At 43.0% G+C, this 22,230-nt stretch overlaps 2 protein-coding genes across 39 annotated transcripts in view; one reads left to right on the forward strand and one right to left on the reverse strand.

The window, feature by feature from the left end:
• NUMB (NUMB, endocytic adaptor protein) overlaps positions 1 to 16,203 on the forward strand; it is a 130,358-nt gene extending 114,155 nt beyond the window's left edge. For 22 of the 30 annotated variants that reach the window (XM_046941390.1, XM_046941389.1, XM_046941392.1 and 19 more), the window contains 7 exons: positions 4,134 to 4,208; positions 6,093 to 6,233; positions 7,699 to 7,900; positions 9,782 to 10,081; positions 11,872 to 12,021; positions 12,871 to 13,014; positions 14,264 to 16,203. In XM_046941390.1, coding sequence (XP_046797346.1) covers positions 4,134 to 4,208; positions 6,093 to 6,233; positions 7,699 to 7,900; positions 9,782 to 10,081; positions 11,872 to 12,021; positions 12,871 to 13,014; positions 14,264 to 14,979 — 1,728 coding nt within the window. In that variant the 3' untranslated portion in view covers positions 14,980 to 16,203. The remainder of the gene's footprint in view (positions 1 to 4,133; positions 4,209 to 6,092; positions 6,234 to 7,698; positions 7,901 to 9,781; positions 10,082 to 11,871; positions 12,022 to 12,870; positions 13,015 to 14,263) is intronic. The other 8 variants (XM_040700610.2, XM_046941399.1, XM_015286941.4 and 5 more) reach the window with 1 other exon arrangement.
• Positions 2,363 to 22,230, reverse strand: part of PAPLN (papilin, proteoglycan like sulfated glycoprotein) — an 83,969-nt gene continuing 64,101 nt past the window's right edge. For 7 of the 9 annotated variants that reach the window (XM_015287093.4, XM_046942645.1, XM_004941666.5 and 4 more), the window contains 3 exons: positions 21,960 to 22,068; positions 20,448 to 20,623; positions 15,468 to 20,056 (listed from right to left, as the gene is read on the reverse strand). In XM_015287093.4, the coding sequence (XP_015142579.2) occupies positions 19,881 to 20,056; positions 20,448 to 20,623; positions 21,960 to 22,068 (461 nt within the window). In that variant the 3' untranslated portion in view covers positions 15,468 to 19,880. Of the gene's footprint in view, positions 4,520 to 15,467; positions 20,057 to 20,447; positions 20,624 to 21,959; positions 22,069 to 22,230 lie in introns of those variants that run through there. The other 2 variants (XM_040701911.2, XR_005860478.2) reach the window with 2 other exon arrangements.

Here is a 22,230-nt window from a genome sequence, read left to right on the forward strand (position 1 = left end):
CAGTTCAAGGAGTGTTTGGACAGCACTCTCAGAAACGTGGTTTGAATTTTGGTTGGTCCTGCATGGAGCCAGGAGTTGAATTCAGTGCCCCGTGTGGTTTCCTTCCAACTCAGGATGTTCTTAGATTCCATGATGTGCCAACTACCTCACTGCTTTTGCATTGCTTTTTAATGAACTCCCATATTTTGTTTCAGCCTTGTAGATTTGCTTTCCTTTTTATTATAATGTTTTGCTGAAAAAAGACCTGCTTCTGCTTCAGCCAGCAAAGTTACATTAGTTAGCACTGAGAGTTCTGAAATCCATAGTGTTTAGGTGTCCCTGCAATGTCTATAATTTCTCCCTGGATATCTTGTTTTGGGGTTAATGTTATATTCCAAACCAGAGTTGTTCTAACTTGCTATTTGTTTTCACTAAGTTTGTCTAGACAGGTTTGCTTTTTTCCCTGTCCATCTTTTTTCTCCACTAGAAAGGTAAATCTGACTTATTTATATCAGGAAATGTTCTAGTGCTTAGTCACGGCCTGACACTGAAAATAGATCAACTTCAAGTAAAAATGAGATGTCTGTTGCTAGCTCCAGGTTAGGCTTTTGCTGTTTTGTTTACAGAATGTAACTGAATCAACTGCCTTTTTAGGCAGCTCTTCATATTTTAAATTGTGTGTTTGTTTGTGTGTTAATGAATAGTAGTACGGATCTTTCTCATCTTTTGCTTCTGTCGAATATGTGTATTTCTCAATGTGCAATGTTTTGTACAGAAGCTGAGACGAAATTTATGTTGTTGTACATCTCAGGCTCCAGATACATCTTACAGTTGTTTTTAAGGCCCTGGAAAGAATAAAATAGATAGATACTGAGAAATCCGTAATCAGCTGAAAGACTAGGAAAAATTCAGAAGTATTTAAAAATGCATTATTATGCAACGTTCATTCTGTTCAGTTATCTTTAAACCTTTACGTTCCGCCTTATGGTACAGTTGCTACCTAATTCTATGCTGCCATCACTTCTAACAGCCCAGTCAGCAGGACCTGCACTGTTGCTCAGGAGAGATGTATTTCAGCTGTAATCAACTTCATTTTCTTTTCTTTAATGCCTGTGTTGAGGGCACCTGCTTGTCTGAGAGGTTTCCCATGTGCTTTGTTTTCAGCCTTGCCTTCTGTTCTCCAGGGTGCCTCACCTGCCCTCCAGGAGGCTTCTGAGGACTCTGAAATGAGTCAAGAGAACAAGTCTTGTGCTGGAGCAGATTACCAGCCTCCTAGAAAGTGCTAAGAAGTGAGCTTTCTGTCACGGCTGATTCACACTGACAAATTGGGCTCCTGGGAGTCGGTGCCGTGAGTTGCTCCCCTCCAGCAGTGTCATCCAAGAACTCTTGAATGTGAAGACAAGCTACTGATACAGAAGCCTGGAGGAGTCCCTAAGTAGTAGAATTTAAGACCACACTATTGCATTGGATGCCATCAATTTGCTTTAAACGTTTTTTTGTTGGAAGTCACATCTGTCTGTCAGACACTGTGATCCTGCATTGGAGATCGCTTCACATGCAGTAATTTTACTGTCTGCTGTATGTCAGGAGTGAAAACGGATTGTGCTTTCTGATCACGATATACTTGGCAATACCCAACCTATAGTAGAGTAGTGTGTCGGTTTGTGTAGCCCGTATGAACTTATTTTAGTGAAATTATGTCCCTCATTGGGATAGATAAAATGAGGATTCAGGAGATAAAAGAATTGTGTGTTTCCTAATGGCAGTAGCCATGAGTTTGGGATACAGACTGTAAGAACTTGCTTGTTTAAGCATTGCATCCACAATAAATCTAGAAGTAAGGAATGGGAGAAAACTATGTTTTGTTTTTCTCTTAGAGTAGCAAACCTGTATTAAGTTATCCAGTGAATATCCAGTGGGATATTCAGCCCTCCAGCCTTTTAATTTTGTTCTGAGAAATGTGAGCTTTTGTGGTTTATCTGTACGTAAGTCTCAGTTTAAGAAAATAGCAGATGAGGACCGGCTCTGCTGCACTTCAGTACTGCTTTACAAAGTACCAATCTGAGTTAAACCCACATTGATTAATACAGACTTCAGGAACCCTTCAGCATTTGACTCTACAGAAACAAAGTTGTTGTGGTTTGCTGGAAAAAGAAACATCCTAGATTCCATAATGATAGTCTAAAGCAAGCAGTTACCCACAGGCATTGTCTTCTCTTTATTTTCCTTATCTGCTTGAAGTGAAGTTTTTAAGACTGCTGGTGGCTTTTAAGAAATTGGCACTCCTTCAAAATGTTTGAGACAAATCTCTACAAGCCATCTCTTGTTGGGACTGATAGGGATTTTAAACTGTGAAAGCTAAGTGGGCATTGAGAATATAGACTGTATTTTCTGTGCATTCATATTTACTTCCTTTTAAGACCAGAAGCTAGAGGCAGCTTTTAAATGCTGCAATATTTTTTAATGCACATGACAGTAACTTTGAGTCCATCTTCCTTTGTGAAGAATGCTTTTTCCATTAGGCATTCCAGAATCTGAAAGTTTTACTTCAGTCATTCTGGGATATCAAACAGGCTGGATGGACTTCTACAAACTTGTTTCCGCCAGCACTTCAGTAGCTTGCTTTCATACTGTGCTTATTTTTGTTCTTCTCTCCTTTGCTCGCTGTTCTGTACAAGTCAGTGCCGTTCTCTGGTCTCACCAAGCATTCTGAGAGTGTTCTGGTTGTCATCACTGCCTCAGAAATTGGGACAGATAGTTCCTCCCCCAAAACCAGCACAAGTCCTGCCAGGCTGGTTTTCTTCACGCTTTCTGACTTCTCTGAGAGTGAAACCAATGTGATACAGCAGGTGGCTTATCAGTCTGAGATAAAAAAATACACTTCATCCTTACAATGTTAAAATCAGAGTTGCTAATTTGGAACACGCAGTAGCTTATGCCAGAATGTGTCCTTGCTCAGATACTTGCCACATGAATATAAATTATATACATCTGTACCGAGTTATTAAAAATGAAATGCAGTCCTTGCACAAAGCCATGAGCTGATACACCCCAACCCGTTCCCCCTCCCATCTTTTGTAGGTTTTGTTGTTCTCTTCCTGCGATGGTCTGTGGCAGCTGCCTACAGCAGCCACAAAGTGTGTAAACCCAGTGCTTCTGGAAAGGTGTGGGGAGAGTAGTTTCTGAGGTGCCAAAGGTAAAAGGATAGAGTACAGGACTCGTGAATCTAAGTAACGCACTAAAGATAGTGCTTTGGGTTGTTTTGTGGCAATACTCGTAAAATTATGGTGACATTGCACCTATTTTCTGTTTGATTGGTTTTATTTCGGAAGAATATAATCTTGTGTGTATACCATTTTCTGCAATCCTCCTTTAAAAAGTAAACAGCTTAGAAAGAACCTGCAGTTGACATGGCTTCCGAAGCCTCCCCATGTTTCCCCCTTCTGCTCACCCTCAGCTCGTGGCAGCTGAAAGGTCCCACAGTCACATCTTGGAGGAAAGCCAGGGCGCTCCCCCGCTGCTGCACAGTGCTGGTCAAGCTGCAGCGGAGTGGTTAATATATCATATTCTTCATCTCTTCCAACATGTGACGTTCTGCTCTTAGCACATCTGTAGAACGTGTTCAGATGGCCGATCTTAGCATTAAGGTCGTAACACCATAACCAATGTCTTCTGGATGCTTTTAACACTGGTTTAAGGAGATACCGTGATTCTGCCACGTGACTATTGGAGCTGAGGGTGGGGGTGGTGGAAATACGAGGTAAGAATTTTCCTGCATTTAAACTTGTGCTCGAGAAGCTACCTGGGGTGTAACTCCTTATGAATTAGTGTTATCTGACTCTTTGGTGGAATTCTTCACCCACTTGGTCAGTCTTGAATTCTTTACTGTACATGGATGTACACCCTATTGATGACTCTACCTGTTCCTTGCCCGCTCCCCATGCCCATGATATGCTCTCTGGAATACTGGCTTTGGTTTGGTTCTCTGAGTGTTTTGCAACTTGGATTGAGTTATCTGGCTTTGGGCACCTTACTGAACGTGGACTTCATCTATGCTTAATGTTGTGATTCTTGGAAAGGGGGAATGGGTGCAGTCTGACGCTGTTAACAGAAAGCTGTTTTTTTTTTTTCCCTATTTTTTTCTTTCCTGAAAGACTGGGAAGAAGGCGGTTAAAGCGGTCCTGTGGGTGTCAGCGGATGGACTCCGAGTGGTAGATGAGAAAACAAAGGTTAGATTTCTCTTGACAAAAATTCAGAGTTTCTCTATAATAACACGCATGCCATAACTAACTAGACTCGAATCTTAATGTAAATGTTGGTATTTGGAAGAAAGATTTAAGCATCCAGTTGGTTTAATCTTTTCTTCCTTGGAAAATGTATGTATGCTTATTATCATTTTCCTTTATTAATGCCACAGTACTCGATAAAACGAGGCCAATAGCACGAGCTTGGAGCTGTCTGTGTTGCATTTGCCAGAAGAGCCATCTTTTCCCAGCAAGTTCTGTTGATGTTGAACTCGCAGTGTCCCTTGACTTTTGTCCTGTGTGACAGCAGAGGGAGGCAAGAATAATACATGAGAAAACTGATGTTAATCAGTAGAATTTCCAGTGCGTCCAAATCCCAGAATAGGTCTGAATGAACAAAAGCTGGCTTCCAAAAACATGATGAAGGGAATAAATGAAATAAGATCCTTTCCCGTAAACATCTTAAACTTCCTTCAAATTTAAGATACGTAGATGCTGGGTATCAAATTCAGTAATTTGTAATTGGAAGCTGTTGGTCTCAAATGGAAGGCAGGTGTATTCATGGCTTCCTTCTGGGTTGTTTTACAATGTTTATTGTGGAATAGCACAGTGCATAGGTAAAAGCAAACAATTTGTGTGTTCAGCTGGACGTGGGTAATTAGAAATGAGAGCTTAATGCTTACCTCCATAACGGTACTACCATTTTAGAAGATGCCACAGCTAGCGGAACAGTTTTTACTGTAATTAGTATAAAATGAATTTGTTTGGTATTCATGTAACTTAATGCTTATCTTGTTGACCTAAAAAATGATTTCTGCATGCCAGCAATGAGGAGCAGGTAGAGCAGACATCCCTCTGCAGTGTGGTAGTGTGATGAATAGCTGCTGTGGGGATCGACATCTCCAGGGCTGTTGCTGGGGCATGCTTTGTCAGCACTCAAGTTACTGTCTGTAAGAATTCAGCATTTAATACGAGCATACAGCTGCAGGTGAAATCAGTCTGCTGATTGCCTTAAAAAGGCTAATAAGTATACATATATATACGCAGAAATGTATTGAATGTGCATTATTAAATTATACATACATATATTGAAGTCATTAAAATGAATTTTAATAACTTTTGTAGACTGCAGAGGTAAAAAAAAAGAAATAGCGCTTAAAAAGGGAATATGATATTGCCTCCTGGTGGTTGGACACAGTAGCACAGGAGCCAAGGAACAGACACCAACCAAAAATATTCTGAAAAACATCAGGGGAAAGAAAGTAATGAGGACAGCATAGTTATTAACCTGCACTGCCTCCTTTTTACAAACACCTCTCCCATCCATTTGTAGAAACAAATTGGGGTGTCTGATAGTGCCAGCGCTGCTGGTGCTTTTCTATTCCATCCTTGCTTCGCTCGGTGCCACATGAGCCGTTGCTTTTTGTGCAGCAGCTGCTAAGTCTTCTCACACAAGCAGACTTCTTCACAGTAAAGATTTTTTGATTGCTAGACTGCAGTAAAAATAAAACCACGGTTCCCCTTTTCGCCATGCTAGATCCATAGTCTTGAGCAGAGATGTTAGGATTTGTTTGTGTCCCTGAATTCTGAACTGGCTGCCTTGTCTGGCTTCTACCAGGGATGGCAGGTGGAAGGTGGCGGCCGTCCTTTTCATTTCACACTGGGAAAGGTTTCTGAATGGCAATTTGACTTGATAGAGAATTGCAGCCAAATCAGCTTATTTTCTTTGTAATGTAATGCATCCTGCATTGCCACTGGAAATAATTTGTGCAGTTGTTCCTCCACGTTTCCTCACATCTTTTTTTGTTTGTTTTTGTTTTTGTTTTGTTTTGTTTTTTGTGGGGCTGGAATGGATTCTTTCCCCTCTAGGATCTCATAGTTGATCAGACAATAGAGAAGGTTTCTTTCTGCGCGCCAGACAGGAACTTTGACCGGGCGTTCTCATACATCTGCCGAGATGGCACCACCAGGCGCTGGATATGCCACTGCTTCATGGCTGTGAAGGACACGGTGAGTGTACTGCGAGGTGTGCCCAGCTCCTCCTGCTTCCAGCTGGGAGTTACACTGAGAATGTAACTGCACAGAACAGTGCGATGCATTTCAACTTCAGCTAAAATACCTCTTTTTCCTTAAAAATTATTTTAGTTCTAATTAGTTATATCTGAACTCTTTGCCGTCCCTCTGTGATGTCTCCTTGTGCAGAGAAGCAGTGCCTGGTGTGTAAGTGGAATGCAGTCAGTCTCAAATATGGGTAGCAGAAGGGAACCACTCTTCTAAAAATAGAGAGAAGATATTCTCATCTGAAAATGTATACGGCCAAAAACTGGAACAGCAGTGACAGTTTTTCCAGGATAAGATCATAGTGAATAGGGTATGAATAGAAGGCTGGGTATGAATGTAGCCTCTTGTATGCAAATGTTGTCTTGAATGGAAAGTCATCTGAGCGCTAAGGGCTGGAGCTAGAATGAATTACATTAGGGTCCTGTTTGCTTCTAAACATTAGGAGATTTTTGCAGTGGAAGGTTTGTAATCAAGATTTTTCTATCAGTCTCTTGCTTTGTAGACCTAAGTCATCTAAATCGAACTCCCTGATCCAGCCTTCTCTTGTGACTTTTTGTTGAGTTCTGCCCATATATTACACAAGGGCTTGAAACCTCATGCAAATCCACTGAGATAACTCCACATAGTTGTGTGTTGAAAGCAATTACATCTGTTAATTTATCATGTTTCTTTACAGAGAAACAGTGAAGTTAAACATTCCCATTTAAGCTCATGTCAGAGCTACGTTCTGACTGTAGGTCAGTTCATTTACAGATAACAGATGAGTTGAGCTGCCGTAGTAATAGCAGTTGTGACTCAGCTGCAGCCTCCAGATCCGCTGAGTGCCAGACTTCCTCCGACTTGAATTTCACTTCCTTACTGCAGTCACTGGGCAGTGGATCCTTTTGACCTCACTGGTTAATAGTGGAAGTGCCTTCTAGAAGGCACTCAATACTGATTTGTGCATTTGGTCAGAGCCATTAAGAGGTATTAGTAGTCAGCTCTGCTTTTAAATTTCACATTTGCACACAACAGTATTGTCTTCCTGCACACTCATTTCCATTTGAGAATAGCACTGATCTATCCCTCAGGACTTAAACCTGCTATGATGGCTCCACAAGCACTTTTTTTCTGCACAAATGCATCCAGAGGCGAGGAGGGATCAGTGCGGGTACGTTATCACACTGCTATCATAGCAGTGAAGCTAAACATATTGACAGTCTTTCATTTCTGGGAGGCCTTCATGCTGTGCACTGGTAGTTGTGACTCTATACATCAGGTTTAGTTTTAGAGCTATACAAGGTGGCCAATTACAGTAGTTATTTTTATTGTCTTAATTAGACTCCTCTTGTAAAGGTGTTATCAGTTTGCAGTGCTTGAAGTACATGGATGTTTCTGTTTCAGTCACCATATGATGCCGTGTTGTCTTGTGCAGGGGGAAAGGTTGAGTCATGCCGTGGGCTGCGCGTTCGCAGCGTGCCTGGAGCGAAAGCAGAAGCGAGAGAAGGAGTGTGGAGTCACTGCCACCTTTGATGCCAGCAGAACCACATTCACTAGAGAGGGGTCATTCAGGGTCACTACAGCTACTGAACAAGCAGAAAGAGAGGAAGTTATGAGACAGATGCCGGATGCTAAAGGTAAGGGGTGCAACTTACACAGTCATCCACAGTGAGCAGAACCAGCACTGGGATTGAAGTGGAGCCCCAGCAGAGATTGCAGCTTAACATCCATCCCAAATTCCCTCTCTTGAACCCTGTTATGTACAAATCATATTTCCAGATGCCTGTCACTCCACAAGGTGAAAAATGCTCTCAGATTCACTTACAGGGTATTTTTCCCCTAAGGAAAAGTACAAGGGGCTTTATGTGTGAAAGCAACTGGACAGAGCTGCTCCAGCTCTGCTGTGTCAGCCTGCTTGATGGCAGAGAACATCATGGGCACCATACTAAAACAAAAGGCATTATTAGAAACATAGAAAAATGTAAGCAGATTGCCAGACTTTAAGCAATCTTTTCTGTAGTCTAAAGATTATTGTAAATGAACAGAAAATTGTGTGTTTTTCTTAAAAATCAAAATAAAACTACATGGTTTTTTAAGGCAGGTTACAGGGTTCACATATAGCTGCATTGCACGAGGGAAGAAGAAGGCAGTCAGCGTGCTTTCTAAAAACTGAAAAAACACAAACCACCAGAAGCCACCTATCATTCAGAAATGGTAACGGGTTGATTGGAGAGGAGTGGTTTTTACTACTTAGCTGTTGAAAACTTGGAAGTGTTCTCAAATTCAGTTGGAAGTAGAACTTCTTACCCAGGTTTTGTTACCAGTGATAGCATGATACAACTAGCAAAAGGATAAGTGTTACAAATACTACCCGTAGCGTTCTTTGCAGTGAAGTTGGACTTTTCTTTCAGAGGGTTCCACAGCAAGTTTTGTACTGCCACTCTTGCAAAACTTTCATCTTCGTTTTCATCATCCATCTGCTTGTTCCCATACGTTAGTTTTAGAATGTGTTAAATGAAGCTTAAACACGACGCCTTTGTTACTTGAGGGCATGAGTCAAAGTCTTGACTCAATGAAGGTGTGTGAAATCCTTTCCAAGAAAGACTGATTAGAAAAGTTTCACTTGAACGAGCAGCTGCAGCTCATGGGTACTGAAGCTTGCGAGACAACATAATTAGTTCCTCCGATGGTTCCAACTCCTCAAAAATGCCTACTGTGACTCTTCTTTTTCCAGACTTGTAGTTATTCTGTTGATGCATCAGCCAAAAAATAGTCAGTGTTTTTTGTATGAAGTTTGGAAAGTCTTCAGAATGCGGCTGGTGCCCAGCAAGGCCTTTCAGCTCAGAGTCAGGCTCTGCCTTGCAGCACACTACTATCTCTGCAGTGCTTTCCCTGGAGTTGCTGGGGAGGAGCCACTGTTTAAGCGCTGAATGCTGCCTAACCTGTTAAGCGCTCACTCTGGCCTGCTGGAGCTTGTGTGGGCTGTTTGGCTGCCACTGCTGCTTCTGCAGGGACTGGGGGGGGAGGGACGGGAGCTTTTAAAGAAGGTCCTAAAGCCGTTGTGTTCCCTGCAGCTGCTCAACTGTACAGCACTCATTAACTGAGAACAGTCAGTAGTAGTATTTTGGCCTTGATCTGTTTTTATAGTTACGTGGGAGGCAAAATAAAGGTCTCAAACACACAGTACACTTTTCAGTCCTAATCATAAATGAATTGCGGGTGTTTCCAGAGCAGCATTCTCAGGAATTGCAAGAAAAGCTACATACATAAGGCCATCATTTCTGTGAAGCAGCTGGCCTTCGCAAGCTGTGCTTTGGGGGCTGGGTGTATGTAAAGTGGTGTGTATGCTGAAGACTATGAAAGGAGAAAAAAGATTTTTCTGCAATGGTATTAGAAACCTCTTTGCTGTAAGAGTACTGGTTATGCAGTTTCTCTTCACAGAACAAACAGGTGTAGGGGGCAGGCAGCTGAAAATACATTGTTTTACTCTTCTAACCTCACCCTGTTTCCTCCAACAGCTGAAACAGAAGTGAAGACAGCAGCACCAGGTGCTGCCCCAGCTACTACTGCCCCCTCTCCTGGCTCACCAGCTTCTCCTACTGCTGAAGTCGCTGCCTCTGTGGAGAAGGAAATGAGCAACCCCCACGCTATCCCACGGAGGCATGCCCCTATAGAACAGCTTGCCAGGCAAGGCTCTTTCAGGGGCTTCCCTGCCCTTAGTCAAAAGATGTCTCCTTTTAAGCGCCAGCTGTCCTTGCGAATAAATGAACTGCCTTCAACAGTGCAAAGGAAGACGGATTTCCCCATGAAAAACTCAGGTAAAACCAAATGGTGAAACATTACCTTAAGCTGTCTCTTCCTTCTTTCCTTGTCTGTGGCTTCCAATAACGCACTATTTTACAGTAAATTCTTCTTCCTTCCTCATGTGAATTATTTCTCAGGAGCTAATTTCTATCGTCAGGTCAGAAAATTTCTGCTTCTGGAATATGCAAGAATTTCAAATGCAGTATTCATAGGCAGAAGATAATCAGCTGTACTAATTATCCAAAATACTGGAACAGAGCTTGAAGTGTGCAGGAACAAGTGGTGGTGTATCAGTAGGTACTGCTTTTCCCTCTGAGTCACTGTTCCAGTTCTTCTGCTTAATGCCAGGGCACCTAGAGAGTCAAACCATGTCAAGGCCTTAACCGCAGGCCGTGGGATCACTTGACATTTTTCTGCAGTCTGAGCTTCTGCCCTCCTGAATTCTTCTCTTTGAGAGGAATGAAACTACTTTTCACCTTTCATTAAAGGAAACGTTACTGTTTGGACAGTACAACTGTCTGTATCAGTAATGAGTGGTACAGTTTTCGGATGATGGAGTTGTGGTTTTGTAGTCATCCCAAAATAAACATCTGGGGTGATCAGTACCTTGCATATCGTTCTCGAATCCCTTTAGCTAGGTTATCCTGCAGGACAGCTGTACTCTCACTTGGCAGCAGAGCAAGTTTTAGGATTCTGAGCTTTAAAATTCAAATCTCTGTGGCAAAGAAGAAAACAACAAAAATCCCTAATCTGATTGGTCTTACAATACTTGTTTGGTGACCTGTGCTTTAACACCAGCACCGAGTTTATCAATTTAACAGTAACGGTGCACTGCTCACTGGAGTTAGGCTGGCTGAGCACAAACAGTCTGAATTCTTCCTGATTCAGAGCATTTGCTGCATGTTGGTGTGTAGCCTGCTGTCATGCTGAAGGTGCTGTATTGGAATATTCCTCAAATATTCCATTCTTGGGAATGCCCCCCTCCTTAAATTTTCCTTATTGTCCTTGCCATATCCAGCCATCCTATGGTTTTTGTACTATTTCTGCTTAATTATGTCTGCCCGAGTCAGTTCACAGCAGCGAGGAACTGATGATCAGTACTTCTGAAGAGCAGTGCAATTAGCAATAATGAGAACATCTGGTCGGTCAGTAGTTTTACTCCAAACAGTGTTTTATCTGCACGGTGCCGATACTTGGCTTACAGCCGGGCGTCCACTTCACTTCAGCAAACAGCTTTTGTTTTTCATAATTTTAACATGGGAGTTGGGGCTTTCAGCTGCCACTGACCTGCAGCTAGCAACGTTCTGACTCCAGGCTTAATTTGCTGCTCTGGAGAGCTGGCAACATGTTTATCCTTTATCTGGTTCCTGTGGAAGTACGTTGTTGGAAGAGTTAAACCTATCCTAGGTATTTTCATTTCTCAACAGGCCAAATATTAGTGCCAGATCCTTCATATTTTTAGCACTTAATGCAGAAAGGTTTAGAACTCTGTTAAAGCTATAGACAAACCTTTTATTTTCTGAAACGAACATTTCTCTTGCATTAACACAGATTGTATTAACACAGAAAAGCAGCGATAACCGACTTGAAATTCGGAACACTGATCTCTTACACTCTTGACTAAGTCACAAAACGCACTAATGGCTTTATGTTTGTTTTTACTGTCAGGTCTTCAACACCTGATTTAAGAACCAAACCATAAAAGCTGTCATGCACATCAGTAGTGGGAACACCTAAGAGATAAATAATATTTCAGTTTCTGTATGCCTTAAACCTCATTTAACCAATTTTGTTGGCATTGCAGTCCCAGAGGTGGAAGGGGAAGTGGACAGCATTAGTGCCCTGTGCTCGCAGATCACCAGTGCGTTCAGCACGCCGTCGGAGGACCCTTTCTCTTCGGCGCCCATGACAAAACCCGTGACAGTGGTCGCCCCACAGTCTCCTGCCTTTCAAGGTCAGTGATTTCTTTGCTTGCTGTGGTTGTGCTGGATGAGGCTTGAGTGCACATAATGTTGCTTTCCAGTAACACACAGTCTTAATTTCTTGTGTAAGTCTTGTATCAGTATTTTGGGATAATGCATCTTGTTTGATTCATCCCGTCTGTTTAGTTTTTATGTGGTTTTGTTTTTAACAAAAAGTTCACACACCTACCACACGATGGTTACCTGTAAAAGGGACTGGCTTTGAGGTCATGGCTATTTTAGCCAGCCTGCCTCCTGGGCTGCAAAAATCTGAACAATGGTGTGTCACAGGAACCAAATCCTGCAAGGGAAGGAGATTCTGTGCCACCTGATTACCACTTTTCACACAAACTCCTGAGTAAGATGTGGAGATGCAGACTGTAGCACTCCTGGTAGCCTCTAACCTTCATTCCACTGATGCAGTTTTATGCAAATAGTGTGGAAAAAAGAACCTCTCCTTGTTAAATGTAGTGATTATTTTGCATCCAAAATCCGGTGTTCTTTGGAATCTAAATTTAATCACGCTGTAACTTCCTTCTGGTGAGCCATATCTCCGCTATAAAAACCCAACAAATTTAACTTTAGTTATCAGTGCTGACGATCTCATCAACTAAATAAAAATCCACCATCCCACAACTGTTAACAAGAGTTGGCTTGGTGAAATGGAATTTATGTGCTTCATCAACTGTCAGTCCAATTTGGCTAATTTACGCAAACTGCTGTCATGTGGAAGTGTTTAAAATTGTTGTATGTTAATGGTTATGACATGGCCCACTAATACTCCAGTCACGTGCATGCCTTGCATGAATTAATTGCACTGATGTTGTCTGCTCCCATTTTAGTTAATGGCACTGCCTCAGCCTTCTGTGTGCTTGCTGCTAAACCATCCCAAGCTGCTGTAGTGTCCACAGCTATGCCAGTTCGTGAAACCAATCCCTGGGCTCATGCTCCTGCTGCTAATACTGGAGCTGCAGCCATGGTCTCTGGTAAGACTGGAAGTAGATCCTGTGCGTTGCTAGGAGAGCTTGGATCAAAAGCGTAATTGATCTCCTGAGACGCCTGTCTGTGCCACTTGATGAAAAGGGGAAGGAACAGTAACAAAAGCTGGAAGTAGTAGCCTTTTGCACAAGTGGACGGAGGGAAGCTATGAACTCGTAGGTTCTGGGTCTATAAGGTACACGGTTTCTTATTTTGGCAGTGTCTTAGAAAAGCTGATGCTTGAAAAGGAAGCTATCGTATTTTCACTAAAATAGTGCGTGTTTGAGGATGCAGGGATCTGTACACGTACCGCCAAATGGTTTTTGTGCATTGTTTCCAGTCAGAGGGAGGTTAAGTGTGGTACTTAAGAGCTTTAGAAATTATTGTCTTGTGTTTAATAAGTTTTATATAGTTTGTCCCTCCAGTTGTCCTTGTCTACATTCATATCCAATGTGAGGTGGTAATTTACCACTGTAAAAACAACAGAGAACTGACAGAGTTTTAATTAGTTGTGACAGTTAGGCCAAAGGAAGAGTACTGAGCAGTTTTCCACTTCCCCAGAACACTGAATAACTGCTTTTCTCATCACATTGAAAAGTTGGTGAGGTCCTATCGGAAGGAAAGAGAGCTTAAAACCACAGGGAGAAAGAAGACTGCAGCATTCAGCCAATGGAGGATGAGTTTGAAAGAGGGAAAGGAATGGAAATGATGCTGATTTTTTGTTTTTTAAATCACTGAAGATAAATGAGTTAAAATAGAGCTGTATTTAAAACAGGAAAGTCTGAATTATTAGGAGTTGAGGATACCAAAGAATTTGAGAGGGTTATCAGCCTGAGTTACAGTTTAGGACAGAAAAATGAATGTTGCCTTACTGTACCATTACATGGCAGTACTATAAAAGGTTAAAGCCTGAATTTAGGAAATAAATAAGGAAAACAAACCTTAAAAACAGTTTCTTAAAGATTGATGTTCTAACAATCCACCATTCCCGAGCTGTGCATTCAGAAACTGATACTGCCCTGTTAGAAGAGTTACAAACTACATTATTGCCACTGAGCAATAATGGCCTGCCCTAAAATTTCAGATGCCTGCTATTGAAAACAAACAAACAAACCAGAAAGGTGCTTTGGATAGTAGTAGTGGTCTCAGCTGTGGAGGGAAGAGGTCTGGCTGCTGTTGTGCATCCTCCGGTCTGTCTCACTGACAAAAGGGTGAGGAATGGAACCACTGATGACTTCCCTGTGCTTTCCTCCCCAGGCACCGAATGGAACAGCAGCACCCCCGGCACGGCCTCGCCAAGTCTCTTCCAAGGAAATCACAGACGTACTCCCTCAGAGGCAGACCGCTGGTTGGAAGAGGTCTCAAAGACTGTCCGTGCCCAGCAGCAGCAGCAGCCAGCCCCAGCCCCACAGCCGCCACTGCAGCCCCCTCCGGCCGCTTCCCAGGCAGCAGCCGCCGCCTACCCCGTGAGCACCTTCATTGCGCCTCAGCCTGTGCCGGTTGGTGTGGTACCGCCCATGCAGCCACCCTTTATTCCAGCTCAGCCCTACGCTGTAGCAAACGGGATGACCTACGCGGCAGCCCCAAGCGTACCTGTGGTGGGAATCACGCCTTCCCAGATGGTGGCCAACGTCTTTGGCACGGCGAGCCACGCTCCGGCTGCCCATCCACACCAGTCCCCCAGCCTCGTCAAACAGCAGACGTTCCCTCAGTACGAGGCCGGCAGCGCTACAGCCAGCCCTTTCTTCAATCCGCCTGCGCAGCACAACGGCTCTGCAGCTTTCAATGGCGTTGATGGTGGCAAATGGGCTGCAGAGGACAAGCACCCCCAGCCTCCCGCAGCTGCTCCGCAGGTAGACCCGTTTGAAGCACAGTGGGCAGCACTGGAGAGCAAGGCAAAGCAGCGCACAAATCCCTCCCCGACCAACCCCTTCTCAAGTGATTTACAGAAGACATTTGAGATTGAACTTTAAGTGGCCCTGTAGGGGGGTGGATAACTTGTACATTAGGCTAGAGGGATAAAGGGAGCAGAGGGGACTGTTTCTCATCCGTTTGCTTTGATAATCCCAAAGGTCCCTTCAAATGAAAATGGCTTAGAAGGAGGGAGCAGTGATGGGGAGGATAGAAACGTATACAGAATTTCACGTGCAGTTCTCAAAATGAACCCTGGAGCCACCTCGGTCTGCATTCCCTCTTCACTTGGAAAGCTGGAAGTTACACAGCAGAGATGGGCACCAGGTCCTACAGAAGCATCACGTATCTCAGAAAGAACAGCAGATCTCATACCTGCGACCTTCTGAGGCCCCGTGAGTCCTGGACGTTCCCCCTCAGGGAAAAAACAGGGTTGGGGTGGGGGAGGTAAGGAGGAGGGTTGTCACCTGCTTGGCAGAAGCTAGGTCTGTGGAAAAAGTTGAGCTTCCATTTTGAGTAACAAAGTGAATATTATATGTAAAGACTAAAGTAAAGCCAAAATCTTTATTTTTATGCATTTAGAATATTTTAAATAGTGGATATTAAAAGATGTATGAGTTGTAAGTAATCTTGCCAAAGGTTTAAAAAAAAGGGGGGGGGGGTGAATGTAAGAAATTGTACATAAGATTGATTTATCTCCGATTCTTATTGTAAGTAACGTTGGGGGGTGGAAAAGGGGGCTCTAGCTTGTTCTTGTACCTGTTCATTGTAAGTAGCATATTGCAACAACAATCACAACCAATAAGTCATTATATTGTAGTTTTAAATAATGAAAATTAAAGAACAGTATTGTCATGGTCTGAAAACCATGGGGAAAATTAACTGTTTTTTTATTGGAATCAAGCTACATATTATATATAGTACATTTTTTTTTCTTTCATGTATTGCTGCAGTTTTCTTGTCTTAATCTATTGGTTCTAACACTACTGTGACAAAAACTTACTGTAACCATATCTAACATCCTGGGGCTGCCTAGGAACCCATTTTCTGTTTGTCTGTCAATAGATCTTAGAGGTTTTTTAACTTTTGTTTTTATTTTTTCCACGGATTTGTGAAACCTTGTGGTAAGGCTGCAGCTGGTCCAGGTTCTGCCTCTGGTGACTTGTGAAATCCATCTCATTTTAACTTTACTTTTAAACTTTGGCCTTACAAGCAAATGTAAGTTATATATATTTGTACTGATGATTTATAATCTGCTTTAACAGAAATAAATGTTGGTGGTAGAAGCACCGTCTGTGAAAGCTTTATTTCCCCTCTCCCTATTTGATTTTCAGGATTTGTCCTTCTGGCTCGTGGTATTTTAACACCTCTCATTTTGTACCCCACGTTATATTACCTTGAACTTTAAGACTGAACTTGCCAATATCCATTTGCCCTATAGCTATTTAAAGCTCTGCAAAGGAGGGTTTTATGGGAAATATTAGTTTCTGGGTTTACAACACTGAATTTTCTAACATTGAACGTTTACACAATGAAAACACAAACTTTCAAAAACAGGTGAAAGGAATACTCACTCGGGTTTTCTTTTCCTTTGCTATTAAAAGGAGTGAGGGTCCTAAGAGCCGCCTGGGATGACACCGTATTTTCACTCCTTTCTGTTCTCCCAGAAAGCCGATACCCATCCTATCAGTGTGGTTGGTTTTTAGCGCATGCTTACATGCACAAAGTAGTGTTAGACATATTAAAAAATATCAAGTCAGACTTCGTAACCTGAAAGGAGAGAAATGCTGCCTTGCATTGGCCATAGCATTTGAGCTTGCCAGCAGTTTCCATTTCCAGGCAGGTACGGTGATGGGCTATAAAATGGGGGCTTCTTTCTTTACAGGTTCTTTCTTACCTTAAGCATACCTGTGTGGAGTACAGCACCAACAGTAATCCCCAGCAGCACACTCTCTGGCATTGGAGTTGGTATCTGTGCTTATTTAACTTTCAGAAAGCTAGCAAATTCTTAGTCATATATGCTTAGAGATCTAACATTTATAATAGAATGCTGTACATGGTTGGGTTTGTGGTTTTTGTGGTTTTTTTTTTCCCTTTCTCCTATTAATTCCTCAGTCTGTCAGAGCAGTGCCCAAATATCAGATGGAAAAAGCTACACCCTTCCTCTGCCTGGGAGATAAGGATAAAGGGGATAGAGATGACCTTCCTATGATCCTTTGTTTAGAGAAGAAAACCACTATCTTGATTCTCAAATCAAATAATATAAACATTTGATTAGGAGGTTAAATGATACTACACAGAAGAAAATTCTCTGCTTGCCAAATAGGAAAATACAAACACACTGCTTTAGTTAACTGTTAGAGCCATGGCATGTATTTTAAAGCAACGGACTGCCTTCAGATCCTGTCCTTATTACCATGGTTACACATCTGAAAGGAGGTCAGCGAATAAATGAGAGGAAAAAAAATAAGAAAGTACCTTCAGTGTTAAGGTCCAGTCTGTCAGAACACAGGTGCCCACTGCAGCTCTCACTAGGCTGGAGACAGAGCTCCCTGACCATGCTGTGTCTAATCATATGGCCTAAATGAAAACTGACTGCACATACGATTAGAAAACAGGGCCCCTGACACAAAGAAAGGGATGATATTACAGAAATGACCACTTATTCTGGGAAAAAGGCATCTGATACAGGCACCAGCCACTTGGAACCACCTTCCTGGGGGGGCTCACAGCCCCTTGCTGCCCTCTGTGCCTGCCACACAGGACTGGCATTTACACAGCCTCTCATCAGTCCATGGTCTCAAAAGGCAGAGTCTTACCAGACTGTAAAACATCCTGTACCAAAAAACAAAAGTGCCATTCTGCAAATTTACGTACAAACACAAATAGAATTTATCTCAGGAGTTTGGTTCTTAAACAGTCAATGAGCGTAACTCCACAATCTCGAACTGTAACATTCTGTGACCTACAGCAGAGGAAGCTTTTCCTAATTACCAAATTAAAGAGTCTTTTGCTGCAAGATGAGGCTTTTTGTCTTTTCTAGCGAGCAGAATCTATCACTAACCTCAATTAAAAAAGAAAAGCTTTTTAAATGTCTGTAACCTCTTGCTCTTTTACTGGATTGCTTTTAGACTGTTCAGTTTGTTCACATCTTAAAGCACTGTGTCCAATACTGAAGCCACACCTGTGCTGAAGAGAGGGCAATCATTAGGTTGGTAATTCTTATTTTTAGATGCAGCTGAACTGATTTACTGGATTTAGAGTTCAGACCAGCTTTAGGCTGCCAAGCTTGGGGATTTACACCCACATATTACTGCTGCCTGAGTGCTGGTTCTGGACTGAAGGAGAGGAGAGTGGTGTGATCACAGTCCAGAATTAGCTTCCTTCCATAGCAGCCTTAAATTAGAGAAGCAGAAGTAGGAAAAACAAGCCACTAAAAAAAAAAAGCTGTCACAAAACAACAGCCCTTACTACCCACCTGCAAACATCAACATCAGCACTACACATCAGCGTACCAGTAAAGAAGTTTAGCTACATCTATACATCCAATAAATTATGCTAATTAATACCAGTAACTCACACAAGACTCAGAAGGTAGTGCAGAACGCGGCTGCTTTTAGGGCTAATGCTATGGAGAAACAATTTTGAGGCTGTCAAAAAAATGGTTTTGCTTGGAAGGTCTAATTCTGTTTTGAGATACTGAAGATGCCATGTGCCTTTGCTGGGTCAACAAACCATCCCACACTTAACATCCTCCACACACACACACCTGAATTCCTGGGCATTTCTCTTTCAGCGCCTCATGCATGCTAGCTGCCACTCTGCGTTCTGTGTTAGTCTGGACAGGAGGGATACTTTTTAGCTGTAACTGCTTTGCCTCTGTATCTGGAAATCCCTGTTTGTTAGCACATAACAGCAAGAATCAGCCCAGGCCACATGCAGACCCAGGTGTTTCTGGAGTTTACTGACAACACAGCAGATCATTGGGAAATTGAATCTAGCAAGACAAGTACCCCCACACCTATTTACATGTGTGTATTACTCTCTTCTCCAAGCTGATACCCAGCACAGTGCTACCAAGAGCCCATATTGGCATTAAATTCAACAGCGCAGTTCTGGCTCTGGAAAAACCAAGCTGACTTCATAATACTTCCCCGAGATACTGATACTTAATCTGCATCATCTCAGAACGTACTGTAGTGTTATCATGTCAATGATCCCTACCACTCAGAAAGGGCTAAACATATTCTTCCATTTTGTCCAAAGCTTACTGTGGAGTGTTGCTTCTGCATTTTAATCCAGAGCTGAATACATTCAAGTGGAAACCAAACTGACCCAAAGATAAATTCTACTTAGGAGCACTGTAATAAAACAGCTACAGTACGTAGCTGCAGTAGGTGACATCACAGCTGCGCCCCTAGAGCTGGCAATCTTAGAGGACCTGGATGCCAATTTTACATGCATCAAGCTGTTTGTCATGGCCAGATTCCTTTGCATTTAGAGGGAATGTGCTCCTCAGCATTATTAATGTTCCTTGGCCATTAGTGCTTTTGTTAAGACAGTTCAGGCCCATCTTCAGACACTTCAGCTTCTGGCACTTTTTTGAGCTATTCTCTTTTCCTTATGTGAAGAATCTTTCATTCTGGTTATTTGCCCTCTCTAAAGTCATTTAGAGAGGGTATTCCCAGCGCCACCTCCTTCTGTGAAAAGCAGCAGCTACCATTATGTAGAGGAATAGATGAGCTATTGCAAGGCATACAGGGGTCAGAGGAAAGAAGTTTGCAATAAACCTGAGGATGGTGGTTCTCCCACCTTTAGGCAATTACACCCTACCCTACACCATTAAATCCGCCCTCCTGAGCTTTCAAGCAGGGCAGAGCTCCCAACACAGTTTCATGTGGTAGAAGGACAGAGTTCAAAATTCCTGTCTTGTCACCTGTTGTTCCACGCGGCCTTGGCGGGGTCACCCACTGCGATGAGGAGGGCTGGCGTGCGGTTGGTAGTGAGAGCAGCTGGCACAGCAGAAGCTGGCGTAGTACTCATTACCGCAGAGCTGGGCCTGCACGATCAGGCCACAGTTGGCAAGGTGTGGCTGGTCCACACATTCTCTGCTCAGGTCCACAACATGATTCACAGTTGCTGCAGCCAAGTAAAAGGTAAAGCCAGCTGAAAACACTGCCAGGGCTTGTCCCCAGGTTTATTTTCCCTCCTCAAAACCACAGTGGGTTCCTGTTTTCTCCATCCTTCCAGTTCTAAGGGGGATTGTTTAATTACATTCCAAATCAAGGACCAGAGAGAGAAACTGACAACTCCAGTTGGATAAAGAAAGAGAAGGCAGTTTCTGGGACCGATTCCCAGTGCCTTGGTGGGGGGCCGTTTCTACCACCCTGCTCTCATGCCCACCCAGAGGCTCCTGCTGCTCCCCAAAGCCCAGGACTGGTAGTGGATGGGTGCATGATGGGCAGCTTTCTAGTAACAGCCAAGAGGCAGCTCTATGCCGAGAGAAGTGGGGAGGACAAGTTGTACTCACTGCTGGGCCTGCTCCTCAACACTTTCACCTCCGTGCTGGCACTGACAGAGTTGCTGCTGCTGTAGGCACTGCAGGTGTAGGATCCCTCATCAGCCAACTGAATGTTGCTTATGGTCAGGCTTCCATCCTGGGACAGGTGGATATGGCGGCCATCTGCCCGCACTGGGACTCCATTTCTGTAATGAAAAGTGTTTTGTACCACTGTTCACACTCTAGTAACTAAAGGAGCTCTCTGTACTCTTTGGAAACTGATGCTCCGTGAAAGGAATCAATCAGTACAAATTCAGAACAAAGGAAGAAGCCTTCTTTCACCATAACCTGGCTCTACAATTATGTAGAAATATGAACCTGAGCAAGTCTACATCCATTGGTCCACTGACTCTGTAGGAGGTAGCTAGCTGTGTGCTCCGAATATGGACTTTGTCCTTTCCAGTATGACACATTGTTGAGGTTTGAGGAACTAAAAGAAAAGTCACAGTGCCTTTTCCTTCAGGTTGTGGTCTGGCAGTCTTGTTTGGCTGGCATTGGTAGCTTATGCGCACTGCCTGATGAACATATGGGGTGGTGAGCAATGCAACCTTTTTCTCTCAAAAGCCTGTTTAAAAAAGTGTTAAAATATCAGCAAGTTCGTAACCGTTCTGTTCTTCCTGGAATACTCTGTGCATGGCAAGAAAACTATCTGAATTATGAATTTCTAGTTACCAAGGAAGGTAAACTTTGTTCACTAAAAAGAGTTTCATTCATAGTCTGATACTTCAATCATCTTGTTGACTCAAATACCAAACTCACATACAGAAGAATAGCTCCCTTTGTGAGATGGCCCACTTCAGTCCAACTGCTTGGACCAGAGGCACTGAAACAATTGCCAATCCATGTCTACGGATCCTTTGCAAGAAAGCTCCAAAATGGAATTGATTATTTTCAAATGGGGAAAACAACAACCCACCAAATCCACTACATGCTTGGACAAATTTGGTTTAACTATTAAAACACCATGAGAAGACAACAACTTCTCTCTTACTGTTAGCTAAACACTGTGCATTGCCATTCACTCCCATCTGGCAATAAAGGGAGAGAACTGTCACAGCACAAAGCTGAGAGAATAGATGCTGTTATTGTAGGGGCTAAAATGTTTGCCAGGGTCAGTCACAGAGAGTTTTCTGAAGACCAACCATAAGTCATCCTCTGTTTACTCACTTTAATTTTTGGTATTTTATTGTCACTAGCTTGCTAGCATGGAGCTCCTCTAAGCTCCATGAAATCTTACATTAAAGTTCGCCTTCTCACTCATTTGACTGGAATGCGATCTTGGTGACCACTGCTCACAGAGATTTTGCCTAGGATTTTCTAGGTTAACCATCAGGTGGATTAGGAAAGGCTAGATGATGCCAGGTGGAGCTGTGAACCACAGCTCTCTCCCTTGCCTAGTAGGCATCCTGCATTACTATTTGGAGGATAAGTGATGAGGTTCAAGAAGAGAGGAGAGAGAAGTTTCACCTTGCTTTTGCTCACCTTGACCACCTTATATTCACATTGTTGCCAGTCACTGTGCAATGAAGTTGAGCAGTTTCTCCTTCAGATACCTTGATGCTTGGCAGAAGACCAGTAATCCTCAGCCCTCCTAAACCAGAAGGTAAACAGTTACTAGCAAGAATACAATGCTATGCTGCCCCTGGTAGCAGAAGCTTCTAAGGCCTTGAACCATCATGTTGAAACTACTGTAGCTATTACTACAGGGAATGTCGTATTTCCTAAGGGCTTTAGCCCAAGCCAGGGCAAGAAA

This window comes from Gallus gallus, chromosome 5 (assembly GCF_016699485.2).
Source record: "Gallus gallus isolate bGalGal1 chromosome 5, bGalGal1.mat.broiler.GRCg7b, whole genome shotgun sequence".
NCBI classification, from domain to species: domain Eukaryota; kingdom Metazoa; phylum Chordata; class Aves; order Galliformes; family Phasianidae; genus Gallus; species Gallus gallus.